The 25,176-nt window shown below is 33.1% G+C and overlaps 1 protein-coding gene across 1 annotated transcript; it reads left to right on the top strand.

Annotated features, from left to right (window-relative positions):
• The first annotated feature begins 21,684 nt into the window (after positions 1–21,684).
• Positions 21,685–24,970, top strand: LOC136067417 (probable leucine-rich repeat receptor-like protein kinase At1g35710). Its single transcript, XM_065773218.1, has one exon. It carries the CDS (start codon positions 21,818–21,820, stop codon positions 24,854–24,856), a length of 3,039 nt encoding a protein of 1,012 aa, XP_065629290.1. The 5' UTR covers positions 21,685–21,817; the 3' UTR covers positions 24,857–24,970.
• The last annotated feature ends 206 nt before the right edge of the window (positions 24,971–25,176 follow it).

The following is a 25,176-nucleotide window of genomic DNA, read 5'->3' as shown; positions in this document are numbered from 1 at the left end:
TTTTTTTTTAGTGGATGGTTTNAAAAAGTTGTTTTGTGATTTGTGTTTGGATAGATATGGGCCAGATTTTTTTTTTTTTTTTTTTCCTTTTATTTGGGTTTTTTCTAAATCAATTTGAAATTTGAGCCCAAATGAATTTTAAGGGACAACTAAACAATTTTGGGAGAAAACTAACTAAACGAATAGTACATTTTACGACAACTGCGGATGGTTCTGTAACTTCTGTCAGTAAGGTTGGGCATTTCGTCTATATAGGTTCGAGTCTCCCCGTCAGCTAAGCGTAACTTAGTTAACTCTCATTTTTGTTTAAAAAAAAAAAATAACAATAATAAATAAATAATATATTTTTCATTCTCAAAATCTCCGAGAGAAATGTATAACTTAGTGTTTACTAAGCATAATTTTTTGTTGAGTAATGCTATAACAACAAACTATTTTATAATATTTTTATAAATTATTAATATGACTAACTTATTATTGGTATTCGTCTAGACTCATTATTAACATAACTTTTTTATTTACCAATAATTACTCATCATATTAGCAGTTTGTAAAAAATTTTGTGAAAAAATGGGTATCTTTAGTATTACTCTTTCTTGATTGGACAAAATTTAGTTACAAAATTAGTTGTAACCTTAGGCTATAACTTAGTGTTTATTACGTATAATCTTTTGTTAACGCTACAGCCAAAAACTATTTAAATTATAACATTTTTACAAATTGATGAGGCTAACTTCTTATTAGTTTTTATATAGGCTCACCATTAACATCACTTTTTCATTTACTAATAACTACTCACCACATTAGCAGTTTATAAAAAAAAAAAAAAATTGTAAAAAATATTTCTAGCATTACTTTTTCTTGTTTGGACAAAGTTTAACTACAAAATTAGTTGTTATCTTAAACTATAATCTTATTTAATATTTTTTTATTACAATTAAATTTTGACAAATTTACCATTGGATTATATTTCTGTTAAAATCTTTCGTGCTTGCAAAATTTCTATAAAATTAAAAAAAAAACAATAGTTATGTTATTAATAAATTGTTTAAATTGCAAGTTTTGTAATTTAAAATTATGCATAAAATATAAGCTTATAGATCATATAGTAAAAAATATCTGATTGGTATAAAATTTGGTATGTGTATTAAGAGTGTAAAGAATATGCAATCCAATAGTTAGATTTTCAAAATATTCAGTAAGATTAATTTTTTAAAGGAAGTTGTAGCATTCGGCTATAACTAATTTTGTAAATAAATTTTATCTTTCTTGTTTTTGTAATGCTATAAATAAGAATTTTACAAAGTTAGGGATGGCCTTCTGGCTCCACTAACGGTTGTATGTTCATACAATGATGTGATTTTAATATTCAAATATGGATACAAATAATTTCAAGAATTTTACTACAAGCTATAAAGACTATGCCTTGTCTTAGGCAATTAACCAAATAGTTGGTATGCACATTGAGAAACATATTCAAATGTGTAAAAATCTTCTCTTCTCCTCTCTCTCTCTCTCTCTCTCTCTATATATATATATATATATATATTTTTTTTTTTTTTTGGAAACTTAAATACCCACTTCTAATAACAGCTAAATATTAAACAAACCAAATGATAAAAAGAGAGAACCTATGATCAGGAATGTATTTTAATGTGATCAAAATTGTAATTTAAAGTACAATTTTGGTAATCTGTAATTGAGGAAAAGAACCTTTGGAGGAAAAAAAAAGAGTAAAAAACATGAAAAATCCACGAAAAGAGTAGCAAAATAGAAGAAAAACTGAGAGTATCACAAGCACATTGAAATACATAGTGAACTTCGATGAGGGTGGTGTGTTGGATAACAATCTTTTATCTTGGGAAGCACATCTCAATCTTACAAAAGCAAGTTCACATTTTTATCAAGGGTGTCTTTTCTATTCTTGCTCTTGTTTACTTATGAAAAAAAATGTACTCTATTATTTGTATAAATGTTTAGAGTGGTGTTGCACATACAAAAATAAAGAACTTAAATTAAGGAGATAGTGGAAAAGACTTTGACACCGAAAATAGACGAAGTCCTTATAACCCTCCTCTATATCTCCAAACCTAAACTCGAAAAGCTCCTCAAACCACTCTCCACATTCTCCCCATTCATCTTCCTTTTTTCAACATACATTATCCCATTCAAACTCCCAATAACTCTCACCCCACAATCCAACGAAAACCCAATTGACATAAGTGGTGCAGGAACCTCATTGAATATATATGTGACCTTCATCCTTCCATAATCATACACCTTCATATACCCATCCAATCCCACACTCAAAACCCTATACTCCCTCCCTTCCTCCGCACTCTTCTTCCCAAATCTCCATACACAAACTAATGTAACAGTCTTATATAACTCTCCATCAAATAAACCATTTTCTCACCTCCAATCAAATCTCATATCTCAACCGAATTCCCACCCGCTGTAGCAACTAACCCCTGAGATTGCAAAAAAACTACTCTCAACCGGTTATACTTGGTTAACCACCATAACTGATTTTGAACCTATCACTCTCAAATCCCAAAGCTTAACCGTGTGATCATATGACCTAGTGATGCACATTTCATTACTAACAGGTGAAAAATCATCACAACACACGTAATCTGTATGACACTAAAGCTCTAAAAGTGGGATCTTAGAAGTAACATCCCAGTACTTAACAATAGCATCATCGCCACCAAACCAAATGGAGGTTAACATTAAATTATGAATATATATATATATATATATATATTATATCAAGGCGCTATTATTGGAAAGGGAAATGCAGATAATATCTCCTATCATTCATGACTAAAATAAAATTGTTAAGATTCTTTTAAAAAAAAATCTAATGGTTTAAATTTAGTCCTTTTATTTTAACTATAATTGTCAAATTAGTTCTTCATGTTAAAATTATTATCAATTTAGTCCATCTAATTCTAATTCTTTGTTTAAAAAAAAAAAAGTCAATCTAATTCTTTGTCTAAACATTTTAGTTAGAAAACAATATTGTTTAAATGCTCCTTTTACTATGAACAATTTAACTAAAAACATTCATATGATGCATTATTTAAAACATCTTTTAGTTTGATTAAATTTAATTTGAAAAATACTTAAAAGACTCTATGTACTAATAGGTTTGGACAAATAATTAAATTAACTCATTCAGTTATTTACTAATAGATTTTACAATTAAATAATTATTTACTTACTTTCCAGCATACAACTTACATATTTTTACCAAAATTTATAATATATAGGAGAAAGAATATAGAACAATCAAAGTGGACTTAACCTCAAATGTGTGTATCAAACTCTAGAATCATACATAAATTGATGAAAAAGTAATAGATTCACAACTGATGATGCCGAAAATTGTCAATAAGCTACACAATACTCACGTGCTCGAAACAAGACTTGCAAACACAAAGACAAAGAAAACCCTGGAAGAGTATTGGTGTAGTACTGGCCAAAGACCCAGCGAAGGTTAGGTCAGAGAACTTTTCACAACTCTAGAGTGCCAGAGCTGGGGTAAATTATGCGTACGTTGATTTGTGAGGGTTTTTGAGTTTTTATAGTAGCATAGGGTTGACATCCACCCCTTGGCTTCCTCAAGATCTTTCCTTGTAGGAGAGAACCTCTTTAATTAGCGTATCTTGCAGAATCCTTTCCTTGTAGGAGTCTTCTTGATTAGGGTTAAGCGTGGGGCACAAGATGTTTCCTTATACACGTATGTGTGGAGACCAAGTAAGGCCACTTCAGACTAATCAAAGGTTTATGTATCCCTTTCAGCTTCTCCCCATCAGCTTCCTGTTTCGTCATTCAAGGTGCCGTCGTCAGTTTCAAGGTGGAACTGTAGACTTTATGCCGTCATCGTCTCTCATAAGTAAAGCTGACGGGTTTATTGGGACCGTCGCCTTTTGCCTCATCATGAGTGAATTAGAAAATTACCTCTATCAGCTGCCCCCTACTTCATAGCCTCGTCTGCTTTAGCTAACGGGCTATGGAGTTAGCTTTGTGGTTTTTATTATTAATTATTATTTGTTTAGGAGAAAAGAAAGGGCATTTATGGGTGATACCTTGAGCAACCTTTATTAAATGCTTGAACACGTGGCGTGAGCTAATTGGTCCCGCTACTAGACGAGGGTGCCGCTTCGTCTTCTGTGCATTTTCTATCTATCTATATATATATATATATATATCTCTCAACTCTTCCCCTCATTTCTTTCATTTTAATACTTACTGATCTTGAGAGAGAGAGCTTGTCACCTTCTAATTTTTTTTTTTTTTTTTGTTTTTTTTTTATTTATTTTTTTTTATTTTATTTTTTTATAAGTGCATGGTTTGTTGTATTGTTTGTAAGCATTATAGGATTTGACTTACAGTGCGGAGATTTCAATATGTTACATCATATAGTCCTACAGTTTCTCTTGTTAGTAATTTAGTATGAATTCTAACTTATGAGTTGAATTGAAAATCTTCTTTCTGGATGGGTTGGAGGGAGATTTTTTAGGTGCACCGTGCACGGCATCTAAAGATCCAACCACAGAAAATCCTGATTGTCTAACAAGCTTGCATATGGTTATATTAGCCATCAGTCGCAGTGCGTGTGGTGTAATATGTGAGCAGTGCAAGCCGCAAGATAGTCCAGTGTGGCAAAACAGAGCATTGCAATCTTCGCACTAGTATGTAGTGAGAAAGACAAAAATTTCCCGTCCAAACAAACACATAAAGTTTAGACCTTAGAGCAAATATGCTACTACGTTATTGTATTAATTCGCAGACAGTTGTTCTTTTATTTTTTTCAATTTATTATAGAATAATGCTAGAGATACAAATTATTTTACAAAAATTTTTACAAACTATTAATGTGGTGAGTGATTATTAGAAAATGAAAAAGTTATATTAATGGTGAGTCTAGATGAAAACTAATAAATGGCCACATCAACATTTTGTAAAATGGTTATAAAATAGTTTGTGTCTGTAGTATTACTCTTTATTATAAACTCAATTTTATGGAAATAAAATTGAGTGTTGTATCAAGTCTTAGAGTGTTGTTCTTTTATTTTTCCAAATTTATTATGAACTCAATTTTTAAAAATAGAATTGAATGTTCTAATATATAATTTATTATAGAGATTGATAGAGTTTGTCTCGAATTTTTTCCTCCATACTAGAGGATTTTCCACAAAAATTAGCATGTTCGTGTGTGGTTTTTTTCTTGGTGCTCCTGTAAATTTTTTTTTTTTTTTTTTTTTAAATTAGAGGCTTAAATATGATTTAGGTTTGGGTAATTTGATTGGATATTTTTTTTGTTTTAGGTATATAAGTAGAGAAAATATTTGGTACGTAATGTAAAACCAGATTCTACCATGGTTTTAAATTATCTATAAAACATATGCATACGCACTTGCCCACACTATGCCTTAATGTCGCATTATCAATAAGTGAAAGATAGTGAGAGAGTTGAACATATTTTCATTTCATGGTACGCAATCTATGAACAAAACACAAATTATTTGATTTTCATGCTTCTGTTGCTTTTTGGCATTTATTTTTGGTTTCCTAATTTTTTATTTTAAATTAATCTCACCTTAAGAATGTTACAAATGTCTAGTAAAGCTATTGTACTAATTTTTAATATCTCAAAATGTGTATATATATATATATTTTTTTTTTTTTACTTTAAATTACTTTACTTTTTAATTATAATATATGTACAAAATTTTCCAAATTCTTTTTACATAAATTTACCCCACGGCTAACTTACAGGTTAAGTTAAAGTTCATTAGAACATGCTATCCATGCTGGGGCCTTTAGGTGGTAAATTAAGTCGAAGCCTATTATTTGACGTGTCCAGGGCGGAAAACAAAATAATCAATATAGGGCCCAGGCTTTATTGACTTAAGTCAAGCTCATGGTTGTTAACAACTAGCGGGACAAAATATAAATTTTAAGCCCCATATCACGATAATTTTTTTCTTTTTGTTTTTTAATCCCCATATCACGATAATTGGTAAAAGAGGTCATGGCTACTTTTGCTATGCTGACTTTATTGACTTGAGTCAAGCACTAATTACAGAAATTATTAAACTGTAATTTATTTCTCCACAATTTGAGGCTTTATTGACATAAGGTCAAGCTTTAATATTGTGGCTTTTTTGACAAAACAAACTGTTCTCCTTTTTCCGTTTTTCCATAGGGATCGACGTACATATAGGTAGACATGGAAAAATAGGTTAAAATTTACTGACTCGATTTGAATCAGCCCATTTTATCCTAAATTAAATATGAGCTGACCTGCTGCTCGTCCGTATTTTGTGAGCTAACCCGAGCTAACCTGATCAACCCGCCAACCTGTTTTTAAAATTTTTTTATTGAAAATATTTAGACTTGTATAGACATAAATGCATAAAGCACTGCACAAATATTATTTAACCATTTAATAGCCACTAGTGGCAGTAGCCATACCTCTATTTACTAAAAAAAATATTAAAAGGAAATAAATAGAAAGGGAAAAGTATTTACAACTACACATCTATACTACTAAACTACTAAACGTTTAACACAAAGTTAAATACTAAGCAATGGAGGAAAAAAATAAAAAATACAAAAGGCAAAAAACATTTACAACTACACATCTACACTACTAAACATCTAACACTATGTTAAATACTAAGTAATAGAGGAAAAAAAATACCAAAGGCGAAATCATTTACAACTACACGTCTACACTACTAAACATCTAACACTAAATTAAATACTAAGACAAAGTTACTAACATTAAGTCTAACCAGCACAATACAAAATTGAAGTAAAAGAAAAAGTCCAAAATTAAGTCCATATCTAATTCGTCTAAATCTTTTAGTTAGAAAACAATATTGTTAAAATGTTGTTTTACCATTAATAATTTGACTAAAAACATTCATAGATGTATTATTTAAAAGATCTTACTATTTGATTAATATAAATTTGACAAATGCTTAAAAGACTTCATGTACTAATAGATTTGGACAAATAATTAAATTAACCCATTCCCTTATTAACTAATAGATTTTACAATTAAATAATTATTTACTTACTTTACAACGTACAACTTATATATATTTATCAAACTTTATAACATACAGGAGAATGATTATATAGGTAGAACAATCGAAGTAGACTGAACCTTAAATGTGTACCAAACTCAAGAATCATACATAAATTGAAAAAGTAATAGATTTATAACTAACAACACTTAACTCCATAACCAGTTTAGCCCAAAAATAGTTTTAATCAAGTTTTAAATCAAGTGATTTCATTCAATTTAATATAAAATATATCCAAAGTATACCCAACCTAAAACTTATACCCAACTCCAAGACCATACCAAAATTGAAAAAAAAAGAAAAAAGAAAAAAGAAAAGAAAAGCTAAATGATAACAAAAGAGGCAAAAGATTATCACAAATCTTAGATGGCAAGTTGTTAGATCTTCAAATTTCCTAACTTTTAAGTGATTACTACACCAAATCTTCAGTGGGAAGTCGTTATTAATGAGTAAAAAAGTGACATTAGTGATAGGCGGCCAAGATTAGAACCACACAGCCTACAACTTAGGATTTATTGTGATAATATTATAGATAAAGCATTTCTCTAAAGTATGTGTATATATATATATATTCATGTATGTCCATATCTAACAGTATGAAAGCTATTGAATAAAGTGGACCGAAATGAACCAAAGTAGTTCAAAATAAAGTGAAGTGGTCCAAATGGACGAAGTAAAAGGAATGGACCAAAGTAGACTAAAAGGGACTGAAATGGAATGAAGTGGACCTAGTGGACATAAATGGGCCGATTGAACTGAAAATGACCGGATGGACTAAATGGATTGAAGTGAACCAATTAGACTAATATAAACCGAAGTGAATTGAAATGGATTGAAATGCTAGGCTGATGTGGCTTAACAAGAGCGTAGCAATAATAAATATTACATTTCGGGTTTAAGATATTATATAGATTATATAGATTGGGAGACTCGTGCTATCAAGGGTTATGATTTTGGCCTTGCTATCTTTTAAGGGGGTAACAATTAGTTCGATTGAAGGTTGGGCTCTTGTAGGTTGTAGGTCCTAGGTGTGCTAGACCCAAATTTTGTTTGTGGGATTGCATATTCTAGGTAGGAACATGTTCTGTGTTAAATCTTGTGGTATTTTGGGATATAGTCTTGTATATTGAGTGTTTTTATTTCATTTTTTCCGAAGTGTATGGTTTGTAGTTTGTAAGCATTATACGATTTTGACTTACAGTGTGGAGATTTTAGTATGTATATGTTGGCAAATCATGATCAAAACAATGTGTTTAGGTTTAGGCTTGCTCAAAGTTGGTTTAATTGTAAGTTTGAATCGAGTGTTTTGTAGGAATTTACTATGTAAAACTGCAAAGCTCGATCGATCGAAAATCACAACCCAGAAAATTCTGCAAAAGTTTCAAACGCAACCCAAGCCCATATGACGTGTAGGGTTAAGTGTTTCACTCCTAGTATAAAAGGAAAAATCCTAACTACATTTTAAAAGTCTTTGTTAAGTTGTGTTGAGTCTTTTGTGAGATCTAAGAGGTTTGTACTTTCAAACACACACATAGATCTATTAAAATCAAGATTCACATCAAGAACTTGATAGTTGTTTTAGTTGCTGCATAAAGAACATTCAAGGAACAACAAAACCTTTGAGTGGAGTCTCAAAGTCACAAGTTGGAGAATTTGTGGTTGCTGCAGATCCAAGGAAGAAGTAGTTCGTGGATTCAAAGTTTACACGTGGTCGTATCAATAAGTTCTACATGTAGTAGCAATAGGATGTTAGTGGTTTAAGTCTTTTTGTAAATTTCAATTCTTTCTATAGTGGATGTGTTTTTACCTTGAGGATAGCTAGATTAAATCCTCCCTAGGTTTTTTACCGGTTTGATTTTCCTGTGTCATCAGATTTTTGTGTTCTTTACTTTTCGCATTATATTTGTTTTATTCATAATTGTTCAGCTTGGCTTAATATTAGGTTAAACATATTATGTAAAAGGGTCTAAAAACCTAACATATTGTATTGTGCACTTTAGATTATATAATATATATATATATATATATATATACACGCACTCCTAAAATTTCTCTTTTTTACATGCATGGCATCTAAAGATCCAACCACAAATAATCCTAGTTGTCTAATAAGCCTGCATAACTACACTAAGTGCATGAAGAATTTGGCTTACCTTCAGTACTTTTTTAATTAAAGGTCTCCTTTTGTTTTAAATACACAATGGCAAGTAGTAGTGAGTTTTAATCTTCATCTTTTATTTAGTTAATGGGTGATGTGGCGGTCAGTTTCTGTGAGAGATCGTGTCCCCAGCCCGTTTTTAAGAATGTTGGGCCGAACTCATGTGAATGGGCAAAGTCGTGTTATTACCTCTTAAAATGGATGTTCGACTGATTATATTTTCCCCTTTAGATTAAGGGTTTTACAATAAAGTCACCACTTATTTAATTATTGGGATAAATAAGAAAACCATAATTGAAAAAAAAAAAATCATCATTTTATTAATATGAAATTGAATTTACATTGATCATAGGAAATTACATGGCTTTGGTCCTAAATACAATTTAAGATAAAGTACATGGCATTGTTTCCTAGTTACAATCTAAAAATCGAAAATTACATGGATAAGCATTTGATCTACTAAACCTTGATCTAAATTCAGAGGCTATGTTACAAAGTGAGAAGGTGTTAGGCACCCACCTTGCCCGGTGAAACCGGTTCGCTAGACTATGGTGGCCAACATTCATATCACATCATCCAATACGTTATCAATCAATTTGCGTGTTGAATTTAATGTGTGTGCATGTGATAAACTCTAATTCAATTTATTAAGCATTGCATTTGGATTGAAAAATAAGTTCTAGTGAATGTGTGTGGATCGTGATAACCTAGATTCAAGGATTTAAAAGAATTATGAAACAAACATGTTTTTCATATTTTTGATGTAGATTTAAAATCAAAACTAGTGTTATATATGAACATGTGATGAACAACCAAGAACATGTGAACAACATATAAGAACATTTAAGAAAATTCAAATATATTCAAGAGAATTTAAATAATCACTATCATGCTTTAATCCTAAATTCTCATCATGGCAACATAATAAACAAGTTAAGGAAATGGATTATACCTTCATGCAAGATCCATACGGTGGAGGAGAAGACTCTTAGCGGAGGTCTTAAGGGTGAAGAAAAAAAGAAGAAATAGGAGAGGGAGAGTGAATCTCACTCAATACCTTGAGTCTCAAGAAGACCAAGATATGACAAGACTACTCTACTTCATTAGAACTCAAGAGAGGAGAAGAGAGGGGGTTTTTGGTGTCTTTAGAATGAAGGGGAGGGAGGGTTTATATAGTAGTGGTAGAGGAAATATGAATGGAATGCCATTTAATGAGGGTTGACAAAGAATCATGAACCTAGACCTCATTTTAGCCTTGAGTAAAATCTAGTATATTAAATGGAGAGATTGGTGTAGTGTTATACATGAACATGTGATGAACAACCAAGAACATGTGAACAACATATAAGAACATTTAAGAACATTCAAACATATTCAAAAGAATTTAAATAATCACTATCATACTTTAATCCTAAATTCTCATCATGGCAACACAATAAACAAGTTAGGGAAAAGGATTATACCTTCATGCAAGATCCATACAGTAGAGGAGGAGACTCTTGGTGGAGGTCCTAAGGGTGAAGAAAAAATGAAGAACTAGGAGAGGGAGAGTGAGTCTCACTCAATACCTTGAGTCTTAGGAAGACTAAGATATGACAAGACTACTCTATTTCACTAGAACTCAAAAGAAGAGAAGAGAAGCGGTTTTTGGTGTCTTTGGAATAGAGAAGGAGGGTTTATATAGTAGTGGTAGAGAAAATATGAATGAAAGGGCATTTAATGAGGGTTGACAAAGAATCATGAACCTAGACCTCATTTTAGCCTTGAGTAAAATCTGGTGTATTAAATAGAGAGATTGGTGTAGTGTGATACATGAACATGTGATGAACAACCAAGAATATGTGAACAACATATAAGAACATTTAAACGTATTCAAGAGAATTTAAATAATCGCTATCATGCTTTAATTCTAAATTCTCATCATGGCAACACAATAAACAAGTTAGAGAAATTGATTATACCTTCATGCAAGATCCATACGATGGAGGAGGAGACTCTTGGTGGAGGTCCTAAGGGTGAAGAAAAAAAGAAGAACTAGGAGAGGGAGAGTGAGTCTCACTCAATACCTTGAGTCTCAAGAAAATCAAGATATGACAAAACTACTCTAGTTCACTAGAACTCAAGAGAGGAGAAGAGAATGGGATTTTGGTGTCTTTGGAATGAAAGAGAGGGAGGGTTTATATAATAGTGGTAGAGGAAATATGAATGAAAAGCCATTTAATGAGGATTGACAAAGAATCATGAATTTAGACCTCATTTTAGCCTTGAGTAAAATCTGGTGTATTAAATGGAGAGATTGGTGTGAGTGGGGAGCAAGCCAAAATTCGATTTTCCCGTAGATGCTATAACAGCCTATAGAGCTAACTTCAAAAAATCAAGTCTGACTCAATTCTGATCGGAATTGTCTCATCCTTGTGCTCAAATTGAAGCCTCGGATGTCTAGTTTCTGGAAAAATTAACCTCATTCACAGATTCAAAATATTATGAGAGATATCAATGAAATGGTGAGCAAATGTCATTTCTTAAAAAATGGTTTCAACATAATTAACATTAATAGGTCCCAAATTAGCTCCCAATTAACATTAAATGACTTCAATCACTCCAATTTTAGACTTAATGGTTTCCAAATTTATTCTAATTAAAAGATAATTGCACAAATTACTCATTGGATAATTAATATTTAACTATTTAATTAATTAGGTGTATGTAACCTCACCATAAAATATAGTTCTAACCAATCAAATTATGACACATCATTGATCTCTAATTTATTACACTTATAACCAATTGAAATCAATTGTTCATAATCACATATAGTCGAACTCAATTTGTGATAATACACCACAGCTATTAAAACTTAATTTGATGATAACTTTCAATTTGGTGGTCCGATTATGGCTTATGATCAGTTGATTTGATCGTTACAACATCAAGATCATTTTTATGAAATGAGATTAAGAATCTAATAACCAGAATCAAGATGCCTATTTTCGAGGTGAAAATACCCTCTTACCCTCCATGTGGGTTAAATGCGAGTTGCAAAATGGGGTGTCAACAGAATGACCCTCATTAGTAGAGCTTGGAAAGCGAATGTCAATGTATGAAAGAGACACCTAACTTTGCAATCAGTATTTAACCGTGGTGAATGTATGATGCATGTAGATAAAAATGCGGACCGTCATATTGTGGATCAAAATGTGAACCGAATCTTGAGGGAGATTGCCTACGTACCTCTTGGTGGAGAGATCAGGTCTAAACATAGTTCATGCATGCAATTTTTTTTTTTTTAATGAGTACAAGACATGCTTACCAGTGGTCATGACAAAATGAGAATTTTAGTCGTGCTTTCCAGAGGACCAACGATCTTGAATTTTGGACGTGCTTCCTAGAGGTCAGATAGATTTGAAATTTGGACCTGCTTTTTAGAGGTCCACTAGATTGAAGTTTGGACGTGCTTCCCAGAGGTCGAATAGATTTGTGGAAGGTAGGAGAACTAAGGTCGATCCTATGGGTTTCGGGAGAACTAAGGTTGATCTCTTGAATGTAGGAGAGCTATTATCGATCCTACAGTGTATAGGAGAACTAAGGTCGATCCTATGAGTTTCGGGAGAACTAAGGTCGATCCCTTAAAGGTAGGAGAGCTGTTGTTGATCCTACAATGTATAGAAGAACTAAGGTCGATCCTATGGGTTTAGGGAGAGCTAAGGTCGATCCCTTGAAAGTAAGAGAACTTCTATCGATCCTATAGTATAGGAGAACTAAGGTCGATCCTATGGGTTTAGGGAGAACTAAGGTCAATCTTATAGGTTTCAGGAGAACTAAGGTCAATCCCTTAGAGGTAGGAGAGCTACTGTCGATCCTACTGTATATAGGAGAGCTAAGGTTGATCCTATGGGTTTCGGGAGAACTAAGGTCCATCCCTTGAAGGTAGGAGAACTACTGTTAATCCTACAGTGTATAGGAGAACTAAAGTCGATCCTATAAGTTTTGGGAGAACTAAGGTCGATCTTATAGGTTTCGGGAGAACTAAGATCAATCCTTTGGAGGTAGGAGAGCTACTGTCAATCTCACAATGTATAGGAGAGCTAAGGTCAATCCTATGGGTTTCAGGAGAACTAAGGTCGATCCCTTAAAGGTAGGAGAACTACTATCGATCCTATAGTGTATAGGAGAACTTAAGTCGATCCTATAAGTTTCAAGAAAACTAAGGTCGATCCTTTAAAGGTAGGAGAACTACTGTCGATCCTACAGTGTATAGGAGAACTAAAGTCGATCCTATAAGTTTTGAGAGAACTAAAGTCGATCCCATAGTGTATAGGAGAGCTAAGGTCGATCCTTTAGGTTTCGGGAGAACTAAGGTCAATCCTTTGAAGGTAGGAGAGCTACTGTCGATCCCACAGTGTATAGGAGAGCTAAGGTTGATCCTATAAGTTTTGAAAGAACTAAGGTTGATCTTATAGGTTTCGGGAGAGCTAAGGTCGATCCCTTGAAGGTAGGAGAACTACTATCGATCCTACAGTGTATAGGAGAACTGAAGTCGATCCTATAAGTTTCAGGAGAACTAAGGTTGATACCTTGAAAGTAGGAGAACTACTGTCAATCCTATAGTATATAGGAGAACTAAAGTCAATCCTATAAGTTTTGAGAGAACTAAGGTCGATCCCTTGAGGGTAGGAGAGCTACTGTCGATCCCATAGTGTATAGGAGAGCTAAGGTTGATCCTTTACGTTTCGGGAGAACTAAGGTCAATCCCTTGAAGGTAGGAGAGCTACTGTCAATCCCACAGTGTGTAAGAGAGCTAAGGTCGATTCTATAAGTTTCGGGAGAACTAAGGTTGATCCCTTAAGGATAGGAGAGCTATTGTCGATCCTATATGGTATAGGTCATGCTATTATCTAGCTATATGAGGGTGCATATCTAAGATAACTTATGTTGAATGAGATAAAGGGTCCTTCACTTTGATCCTGCCAAAAAAACAAGTTTAAATCAGCAATGGAGTAATTCATTACAAGAAATTGGAAGCACTTAGCCAATGCCCCTAGTTTGGGGCAAATTCCATGCTTCGATGAATGCAGAGGGTGGACAATTGACTTGATGTTACACCACTGGAGAATATGAAAGAGGATCATGGTCTGGCATTATTGGTTCCTGCAAAATGGCTTTCTTTCTCTACTTTGTTAGAAACCAATTATCATGAAAACATTTTTGGCCAATGCCCCTAGTGTGGACATGCTTGCAAAAAAAAAAAAAAAAAAAGGATTGATGCCTTAAATGAAAACATGCTTTCATGCGAAAAGGACATATCTGCACACAATATAAATAGGCCAATGCCCCAAGTTTGAGCATGCTTGATGCAAAATAAATGGGCTTAGTCTAACTTGCACCCAAACAATTTTGTCACATTGTTTTGAATTTGTTCCCCAAGATTGTTTGGGTGATTGGGACTAGGCCTTTGAAAGGCTGCCTACGTACTTCTCTCGTAGAGGATCAGGTCAAGACGTAGTTCAAGAGAATTGAATTTTGAAAGAGAATGATTTTTTTTTTTTTTTGAAATGAGATTTTCTTATTTTTTTTGAACAAGATGTGATACTTTGAACAATCATTTTGGAAAATCATAGTGTTTAAGAACCAAACAAATCTCTTTGATTAGGAAGGATCAAGATCATTAAACTCATGTAATCAAATTTGCTTCATCCTTTTGAACATCATCAGATTGAGTCTCCAAAGGCAATCAAGAAATGAAATGTGATAATATTTATGAATCACATTATTGGGTGCAAACAAGGAGAGTGCTCTAGGTTTGGAAGTTCTTTTGAGTCATTTTGAGGATCTGAGAATTTGAGAAATTTTGTCCTCGGACATATTATCCTATGGGGTTTGACAATTTTAAGCAATTTTCCTTTTAAATTCAAGAGAAAAATATTATTAGAGTTTAAGATGCACCTACAATTAGTAAGATTTTAAGGAGGTTTTATTCATGGGTTGTAATGTAGGCCAGGTTTAGGTTATGAAATGAAGGATATAAAAAGGCTCAAAATTCCCTATGATGTTCCTTTAAGTATGCGTTACTCAAAAATTAAGTATTGGAGGAGTTTTCCCATTTCTTCTTTGCCATCTTCTCACTAGTCTTCATTGATCACTTGTATCAACATTTGTTTTTATGCTCATTCCCTTAAATCATACCTCTAGACTTTCATCTTGTAAAATCCTTTTCTTTTTAGGTTACATCTTCAAGTTTTCAATTTGCTAGGATTTTCTTTTTTATTTATTTTTTATTTTTTGGCCCTAGCTTTTGCCTTACCTCTAGACTTTCATCTTGTAAAATCCTTTTCTTTTTAGGTTACATTTTCAAGTTTTCAATTTGCTAGGATTTTCTTTTTTATTTATTTTTTATTTTTTGGCCCTAGCTTTTGCCTAGACTGCCCTTTTGGGTTTTCAGCCTAGCGGTTTTTTTTTTTTTTTTTATCTTTCATCTCTTGATTGAATGAACTTTTTGAGGATCTTTTGCCTCCCTTGTTTTTCTCAGCTTAAATCATTTTGATGCACTTTCTATACATCTTTCTTGCCTCGATGCGCTTGCACATTTCTATGCTTGATGAATCTTTTCCTTTTTTGATGAACTCTCTTTTAGATGAATCTTGTATTCCTCTTGGCACAATGAATTTTAGGCTCTACAACTTTACGGACAATTTTTTTTCACATTGATGGAATTTCATTTCTCTTTCCTTGATTGTGTGAAACCTCATTTTTCTTTGATGAGCTCTTGTTCTTAGCCTAATGAATTCTCCACTTGTCTTTCATGTCTTCTAGGAGAGACTTATCAATTAGCTTCAAAGCTATAAGGTTGACTCCTCCTCAACATGAGATTAAAGCATGCATACTTTGGTTTTTCCCATTCTAGGTTTAGATTTTAGTGGGTTCATGTGAAAAAAAGGCTAAGTGTTTGAAGGCTCGAATGGGCAAGTAATGGATAATGATCGTTCTAGGTATTAGGGAATAATCTTGTTTAACCAAAGATGGCCTCCCATTCCTAGTAATGCTTGCTTGTAGGCACAATAACTTAAGCTCTTTTAATAAATTCATCTTAAAAGAAAAAGTATGAATGCTCTAATGGTGTGAACCAAAAGACTTTTGAAAATTGGATCAAGTGCATGGATTCTTGGGATTTTCCGATGAATGGATTCTTTTTTATTACATTTTAAGACCATTTCTTCTTATATTCTAAGTCAAGTAGCAAAAGTCTTTACATGGATCATATGAAATTAATCATTCCTTGGTACAAGTTGATTGCTCAAGCCTTTAAATATCAAGAATTAGAAAATATTTTGTCCAAGGGATCCTCATGTACCGTTTTGAAAATGAGACTTCTTCTTCTTCTTCTTCTTTTTTTTTTTTTTTTTTTTTTTTTATCTTGAAAGAAAAAAATTGGGTCTTTTTTGGAAATCTTGATTTTTTTTTTTTTTTTTTTTGGAATTTTTTAAAAATATATACATGAACAAAGTACATCAAATGCTACATGAATTTTTAGAATTCAAAGAAACATAGAAACATGGAATAAAAAAACAAACTTTAAGCTTAACCATGATGTTGCAAACCAAATGTGGAGTGAGGCAAAGTTGGGCCACTTGATTCTTCTTGTTCAATTTAGGATGCTTGAAGTTTGGTATGCTTGAACCTTGATTATGATGAAATGACTTGGGCTTACATTTGGAAGACTTGAACCTTGATTATGATCTTTTGGTATTTGCTTGAAATGGCTTGGGCTTGCACTTGAAAGGCATGCATCTTGTGAGTTTTTGGCCTTTGATGTTGATCATGTCTATACACCTTTGATGGGCTCAAGTGTTGGGCTTAGACTCATTCAAGAAACAATTTTGGGCTTGCATACCAAGTAGAGTTCAATCATAGGGTTTTGGGCTTGAGTTCATTCACATTATACAAGGTTCAAATAATCATGATGGGCTCAAGCATTGGACTTGAATCATCATGGTTCAAACAACGACCAAACAACTGTATAATGAAATACAATTTACATGGACCGACCTAAAGGTAGGTTCTATGGGTCATTACAACATGGGTAGAAGGTAGGTTAAAGGTCCCCATAAGTTAGGACGTCGTACCTCCCAACTTGTGACGCTAAGAGTGCCGCGTTGGTTCGAACAATACAGTTTATCCTTATGAACCACCATGGCATAACCATAATGATCCTTGTTGCAGTGTGTGGTAGGTTCACCGTTGGGTATGTGAGTCTCAGAAAACCACAATCCACGGCTAATACTACCGGGCTTCCAGGTTAGCACACAAATAAAATAAATTTTATTCAAGCAAATAATGCATGACATGCAAAATAATGACATATTAGACATGTTATATACAAAAAAGTAATAAACAAATAATGATATGGTTGGCCACCATAATCTAATTGAAACTTAGCCTTCAATATCTCTAGTGAAGTCGCTACTGTGAGAGATCGCGCCTTCGGCCCGTTTTTAAAAATGTTGGGCCGAACCCATGTGAATGGGTGGAGTCATGTTATTGCCTCTCAAAATGGGGGTTCGACTGATTATATTTTCTCCTTTAGATTAAGGGTTTTACAATGGAATCGCCACTTATTTAATTATTGAGATAAATAAGAAAATCATAATTGAAAAAAAAAATCATCATTTTATTAATTTGAAATTTAATTTACATTGATCACAGAAAATTACATGGTTTTGGTCCTAGATACAATCTAAGATAAAGTACATGACTTTGTTTTCTAGTTACAATCTAGAAATTGAAAATTACATGGATAAGCATTTGGTCTACTAACCCTTGATCTAAGTTTGGAGGCTATGTTACAAGGTGGGAAGGTGTTAGGCACCCACCTTGCCTAGTGAAACCGATCTTCTAGATTATGGTGGCCAACATTCATATCACATCATCCAATATGTTATCAATCAATTTGCATGTTGTATTTAATGTGTGTGCATGTGATAAACCCTAATTCAATTTATTAAGAATTGCATTTGGATTAAAAAATAAGTTCTAGTGAATGTGTGTAGATGGTGATAATCTAGATTTAAGGATTTGAAAGAATTACGAAACAAACATGTTTTTCATATTTTTGATGTAGATTTAAGATCAAAACTAGTGTTATGCATTAATATGTAATGAACAACCAAGAACATGTGAAGAACACATAAGAACATTTAAGAACATTCAAACGTATTCAACAGAATTTAAATAATCACTATCATGCTTTAATCCTAAATTCTTATCATGACAACACAATAAACAAGTTAGAAAAATGGATTATACCTTCATGCAAGATTCATATGGTGGAGGAAGAAACTCTTGGTAGAGGTCCTAAGGGAGAGTGAGTCTCACTTAATACCTTGAGTTTCAGGAAGACCAAGATATGATAAGACTACTCTACTTCACTAGAAATCAAGAGAGGAGAAGAGAGGGAGTTTTTGGTGTCTTTGGAATGAAGGAGAAGGACGGTTTATATAGTATTGGTAGAAGAAATATGAATGGAAGGTCATTTAATGAGAGTTAACAAAGAATCATGAACCTAGAACTCATTTTAGCTTTGAGTAAAATATGGTGCATTAAATAGAGAGATTGGTGGGAGTGGGGAGCAAGCCAAAATTTGGTTTTCTCGTAACTGCTGTAACAGCCTGTAGAGCCAATTTCGAAAAATCATATCTGACTCAATTCTGATCGGAATTGTCTCATTTTTGTACTCAAATTGAAGCCTCGGATGTCTAGTTTCTGGGAAAATTAACTTTATTCACAGATTCAAAATATTCTGAGAGATAGATGAAATGGTGAGCAAAGGTCATTTGTTAGAAAATGATTTCAGCACAATTAATATTAATAGGTCCCAAATTAGCTTCCAATTAACATTAAATGGCTCCAATCACTCCAATTTCAGAATTAATTGGTTCCAAATTTATTCTAATTAAAAGATAATTGCACAAATTACTCATTGGATAATTAATGTTTAACTATCTAATTAATTAGGTGTATGTAACCTCACCATAAAATGTAGTCCTAACCAATCAAATTATGACACATCATTGATCTCCAATTAATTACACTTATAACCAATTGAAATCAATTGTTCATAATCACATATAATCAGACTCAATTTGTAATAGTGCATCACAACCATTAAAACTTGATTTGATGATAACTTTCAATCTAGTGGTCCGATTAGGGCTTATGACCAGTTGATTTGATCGTTACAACATCAAGATCATCTTTTGTAAAATGAGATTAAGAATCTAATGACCAAAATCAAGATGCGTATTTCCAAGGAGAATACCCTTTTACCCTCCATGTGAGGTTAAATACAGGTTGCAAAATGGGGTGTCAACAATTTCTCATTAAAACAAAAGGTGATTTCAGTTAGAAAAGTATTGGAAATAAGGCAAACCCATGTATGGTCCCCAATGTAGTTTTTACTCAAAATTTGATAGTTTAGCAACTGATTTATTATTTATTATTTATTTTTAAAGATATGATAGTGTTTCAAATTTATGGCATTGATGGTTGCGTTTTATCATCAAGCCAAGATATTAATTGATTTGAGATTCGATAAGAAACTTACTAGTTAAGCTAACTGGAATCCATAACTACTCAATTATTTCTATGGGTAGAAATTAAGTCAAAGTTCATCAGATTTTGAACATGCTATCCATGTTGGGGTCTTTATGTTGTAAACTAAGTCAAAGCCTATTTGACGCTTCCAGGGTGTAAAACAAAGTAGTCACTATAGGGCCCAGCCTACCATTGACCATTTTTTTTTTCTTTTTAAATTAGAGGCCTAAATATGATATAGGTTTGGATAATTTGATTGGATATTTTTTTTTTGGGTATATAAGTAGAGAGAACATTTAATGCGCAATGTAAAGTCATATTCTATCATGATTTTAAATTATCTATAAGATATATGCATACGCATTTGCCCATACCATGTCTCAATGTTGCATTATTGATGAGTGGAAGATGGTGAGAGAGTTAGGCATATTTTCATTTCATGGTACACAATTTGTGAACACAACACAAATTATTTGATTTTCATGCTTCTGTTGCTCTTTTGCATTTATTTTTGGTTTCCTGAGTATTTTTTCTTTAAAGAAACTAATCTTACCTTAAGAATGCTACAAATGTGCAATGAAACTACTAAACTAATTTTTAATATCTCAAAATGTATTTTTTTTTTTGACTTAAATTTACTTTACTTTTTCATTATAATATATATACAAAATTCTCCAAAATTTTTTTACATAAAATATCACAAAATTATTCGTGTATCACACGATTAACTTATAGGTTAAGTTAAGGTTTCTCAGATGCTATCCATGTTGGGGTCTTTAGGTGGTAAATTAAGTCGAAGTCTATTTGACGCGTCCAGGGCGCCAAACAAAATAGTCACTATAGGGCCCAGGCTTTATTAACTTAAGTCAAGCTCATGGTTATTAATAGCAACTAGCAGCATAAAACATATTTTTTGAAGTCCCCTATCACGATAATTGATATTTCCTCTGTCCCAATTTGTTTGTCCTGTTTGAAAAGTCAAACTTCTTAAGGGAATATCATTTATTGTCTTGTCTGCCTTATAAAAATATATAACCTTACAAAACTACCCTTAATTAAGTTTATCGGTTTTTTTTTTTCTTTTTAAAAAAAGTTATTCTTAATGAGGCTACTAAAAATGTGCCCCAATTAGATTGATTTTTTAAATATTTGTTAGTTTTTTTTATAAATAGTTTTGAAAATAAAGTAGGAGTATAATAAGAACTTTAATAAATTAATGCCTTTTTATTTTTAGAAACATGATAATATTTTGGAACATCCTAAAATAGAATAGGGGACAATAAACTGGGACGGAGGGAGTATAAAAGAGGTCATGGTCATGGCTACTATTTTTTGAGAAAGTGGTCATGGCTACTTAAGGTCAAGCTTTAATTTAATTTCTCCACAGTTTCTGGCTTTATTGACATAAGGTCAAGCTTTAATACTGTGGCTTTATTGACAAAACGGTTCCCCTTTTTCCCTTTATCCATAGAATAATCTCATGGGTGTATATATACAGTGGAAGAGTAATATTATTGTATACATTAATTGAAAGATAAAAATGTAAAATAAAGTGTAAAGGTTGGAAAAACTGAAAAATTGTAACAATAATTTGGGGATTAGTGAAAAGAAAAAAAGTTAAAAAAATAAGAGAGAGATGAAAATATGTAACTAATGTGGAAAAATAAATGCTACGTTACTACGTCTCAATATATATATATATATATATATAAGTCAGCATAATTTAAAGAATGGTTTTTCCCCTCCCTCTTTAAATTTCAAGCACTATCTACTTCTTATTGATATCTCTTTTTAACCAAATTACAAGCAAAAAATAAAATAAAATAATATGAAAGTCCTCCTCCTGACAGAAGATTCACCTAATGGAATGTGGAGAATTTCCTATATAAACTAGTTCATTCCATGCACCTCTCCATAACCATAAAGCCATTCCTTCTCTGATCACCCAATTCGTTTCTGTTCTCGCATGCAACTCATAAAAGTCATGATCTCCTTACTAGAGAAACCGCTTCCCAAATCCATTAATAATCTAATTCGAGCTATGTTCACCACTGTCCTAATTATCATTCTTGTGTTGGCTTCTTCTTCCCAATTTGCTATTTCTTCTCCCTTTGCAACTTCTCCTTCCAATATGGGACCAGAAGCAGAGGCTCTATTGGAATGGAAAGCGAGCCTTGATAACCATAGCCAGTTTCAGTTGTCCTCATGGGTTGGAAACGTCCCTTGCCAATGGGTTGGAATTTCTTGCAACAACTTTAGCAGCATCTCTCATATCAACCTCATAGGTTCTGCTTTAAAAGGTACGCTCCACACTTTCAGCATCTCATGCTTACAAAGTCTCGTAAGTCTTGATCTCAGCCACAACTTACTCTTTGGTACCATTCCTTCCCACTTGGGCAACCTTTCTAAGCTAATCTACCTTGATTTATCATTCAATCATCTCTCTGGAAGAATTCCATCTGAATTATGCCAACTAACAAGCCTTCGCATATTAAATCTCCATGAAAATAACATCACTGGATCCATTCCTCATCAACTTGAAAAACTCAACTTGCTCAATGAGCTATCTTTGTATAGTAACAATCTCACAGGTTCAATCCCTGTGTCAATAGGAAACTTCAGAAACTTGATCATTCTGGATCTTTCTGGAAACAAACTTTCTGGTTCCATTCCTGAAGAACTCGGAAAGCTAACATCTCTTAGGAGTCTCTGGTTGAATGGAAACATCCTTATGGGCACGATTCCTGCATCTATATGGAACCTGGGCTCCTTAACCGGATTAGATCTTAGTGAAAACAAACTTTCTGGATCTATTTGTAACGAAATTGGGATGCTTGGATCTCTTACTTATCTTGCTTTGGTCAATAACAATCTCTCTGGTCCAATTCCTACTTCTATAGGAAACCTAGGCAACTTGAGTGTTCTCATCCTCTATGAAAACAAACTTTCTGGACCCTTTCCTCAAGAAATTGGAAAGTTGGGATCTCTTCGTGTGTTGTATCTGTATTCGAACAAACTTTCTGGCCCAATCCCTACTTCTATAGGCAACCTGACCAACATGAATGAGCTATATATTGGTGAAAACAATTTTTGGGGATCTATCCCATCCTCAATCGGGAACATGAAGAATCTCACAGACCTGGATCTCTGTGTAAATATGCTATCAGGCAATATCCCATCAGAAATAGGAAAGCTCAAACTTCTTACCACTCTAAAGTTGTTCACAAATGAACTTAATGGCTCCCTACCTTTCAAATTTAATAATCTTACAAATTTGCTGTATTTGGAATTGGAAGAAAACATGTTGTCTGGTTATCTTCCACGAAATGTTTGTAATAGTGGATCCCTTCAAAACTTCACAGCATATGACAATTATTTCATAGGTTTCATTCCAATAAGTTTGAGAAATTGCACTAGCTTAGTACGAGTGAGACTTGAGAGAAACCAATTAAGAGGAAATTTATCAGAAGACTTTGGCATATACCCAAATTTGATTTATATCGATTTGAGTTATAATCATTTCTATGGGGAACTTTCTCAAAAGTGGGGGCAGTGCCAAAGTCTGCAAAGCTTAAAAATCTCAAATAATAGAATTTCTGGTGTAATACCTCCTGAGCTTGGAAGATCCACTGAGCTACACGTACTTGATCTCTCCTTCAATCATCTAGTTGGGCAGATTCCAAAGGAATTAGGAAAGTTGACATTAGTGTTTCACCTTAATCTGGGTGATAATCAACTTTCTGGTAGGATTCCAATGGAAATTGGAATGCTATCTAATCTGCAATTTCTTATTCTCTCAGCCAACAATTTAACAGGAGCATTTCCTAAACAAATACTGGGGTGCAAAAACTTATTGAACTTGAGCTTAAGCAAAAATAAAATTAGAGGAAGTGTTCCCACTGAGATTGGCAACATACAGTTTATTCAAATGCTAGACTTGAGTGAGAATTTATTGATTGGAAAAATACCACCACAGCTTGGAGAATTGCAAAGGTTAGAAACATTGAATCTCTCCCATAATGAGCTCTTTGGTTCCATTCCAGCCACTTTTGGAGAAATGTCAAGCTTGACCAATATTGATATATCATACAATTGCTTGGAAGGTCCTTTACCCAACAATAAGGCCTTTAGCAAGGCTCCATTTGAAGCATTAAGAAATAATAAAGGTTTGTGTGGTTATGCCTCTAGTTTAAAGGCTTGCCCCTCTTCCATTACTTGGAGCAAGAATCCCAGTGAGAAAAGGCAAAATAAAGTAGTGATTATCTTTATTGTTCCTATCTTAAGCATATTGTTTCTCTCAATGATTGTATCTGGGATTCTTTATGTTGTTTTGAAGCGCCCAAGACTAAGGAACAAACTAAGTAATACAAGAGAAGCACAAAATGTTAATATGTTTGCAATTTGGAGCTATGATGGGAAAATGGTGTATGAAAGCATCATTGAAGCAACAGAGGAATTTGACTCTAAACATTGTGTTGGAGTGGGAGGGTGTGGAAATGTTTACAAAGCAGAGCTACAATCAGGTCAAGTTGTTGCTGTGAAAAAACTTCATTCAGTACAAGATGGTGATATTACCAACGCAAAGGGTTTCGAAAATGAGATTCGTGCTCTTCTCGAAATTAGGCATCGGAACGTGGTAAAGCTTTTTGGCTTTTGCTCACATCCACGACAATCATTTTTGGTTTACGAGTTTTTAGAAGGGGGAAGTATGAAAGATTTATTGAGCAATAAAGAAGAGGTTGTTAGTTTTGATTGGATCAAAAGGGCAAATGTTGTTAAAGGCATGGCTGATGCTTTATCCTATATGCATCACAATTGCTCACCTCCCATAGTTCATCGAGACATATCTAGCAAGAACATCTTGTTGGATTCAAAATATGAGGCACATATCTCGGATTTTGGCACAGCTAGGTTTTTGAAGCCTGACTCATCCAATTGGACTTCATTTGCCGGAACATTTGGATACACAGCTCCAAGTAATATAATTTTTTCCTTATTGCCATGATTAGCCCTCTAGAAATACTTGTCTCTAGTTCATTTAATGTAGTGATAATCATACTACATAGTGGTAAAATATGCTTTTCGTTTCACTATAAGCTATGTTGAAGTCATTCCATTCTCCAAATTTTCATTTTTGTTGAAGCTTCATCATGAAGGCAAACACAAGGATCATGGATCGAAATATACTTTACAACATTTGCGATATAAAATGATAACTCAAAACAATTTTATGATGATTAAAAATTACTACGAAATTAATAATTCACCAAATAGTAACGAAAGAACATTTTTTTTTTTTTTTTTTTTTTGGTTGGGTTTAAATGT

This window comes from Quercus suber, unplaced genomic scaffold, assembly GCF_002906115.3.
Source record: "Quercus suber isolate HL8 unplaced genomic scaffold, Cork oak 2.0 scaffold_71, whole genome shotgun sequence".
NCBI classification, from domain to species: Eukaryota; Viridiplantae; Streptophyta; class Magnoliopsida; order Fagales; family Fagaceae; genus Quercus; species Quercus suber.
The sequence above is the reverse complement of the archived record's forward strand: the minus strand, read 5'-3'. Positions and strand labels throughout refer to the sequence as shown.

Excerpts from the sequence above, each read along its gene's own strand:
- LOC136067417 (XM_065773218.1), top strand. The coding sequence starts at position 21,818 with ATGCAACTCATAAAAGTCATGATCTCCTTACTAGAGAAACCGCTTCCC.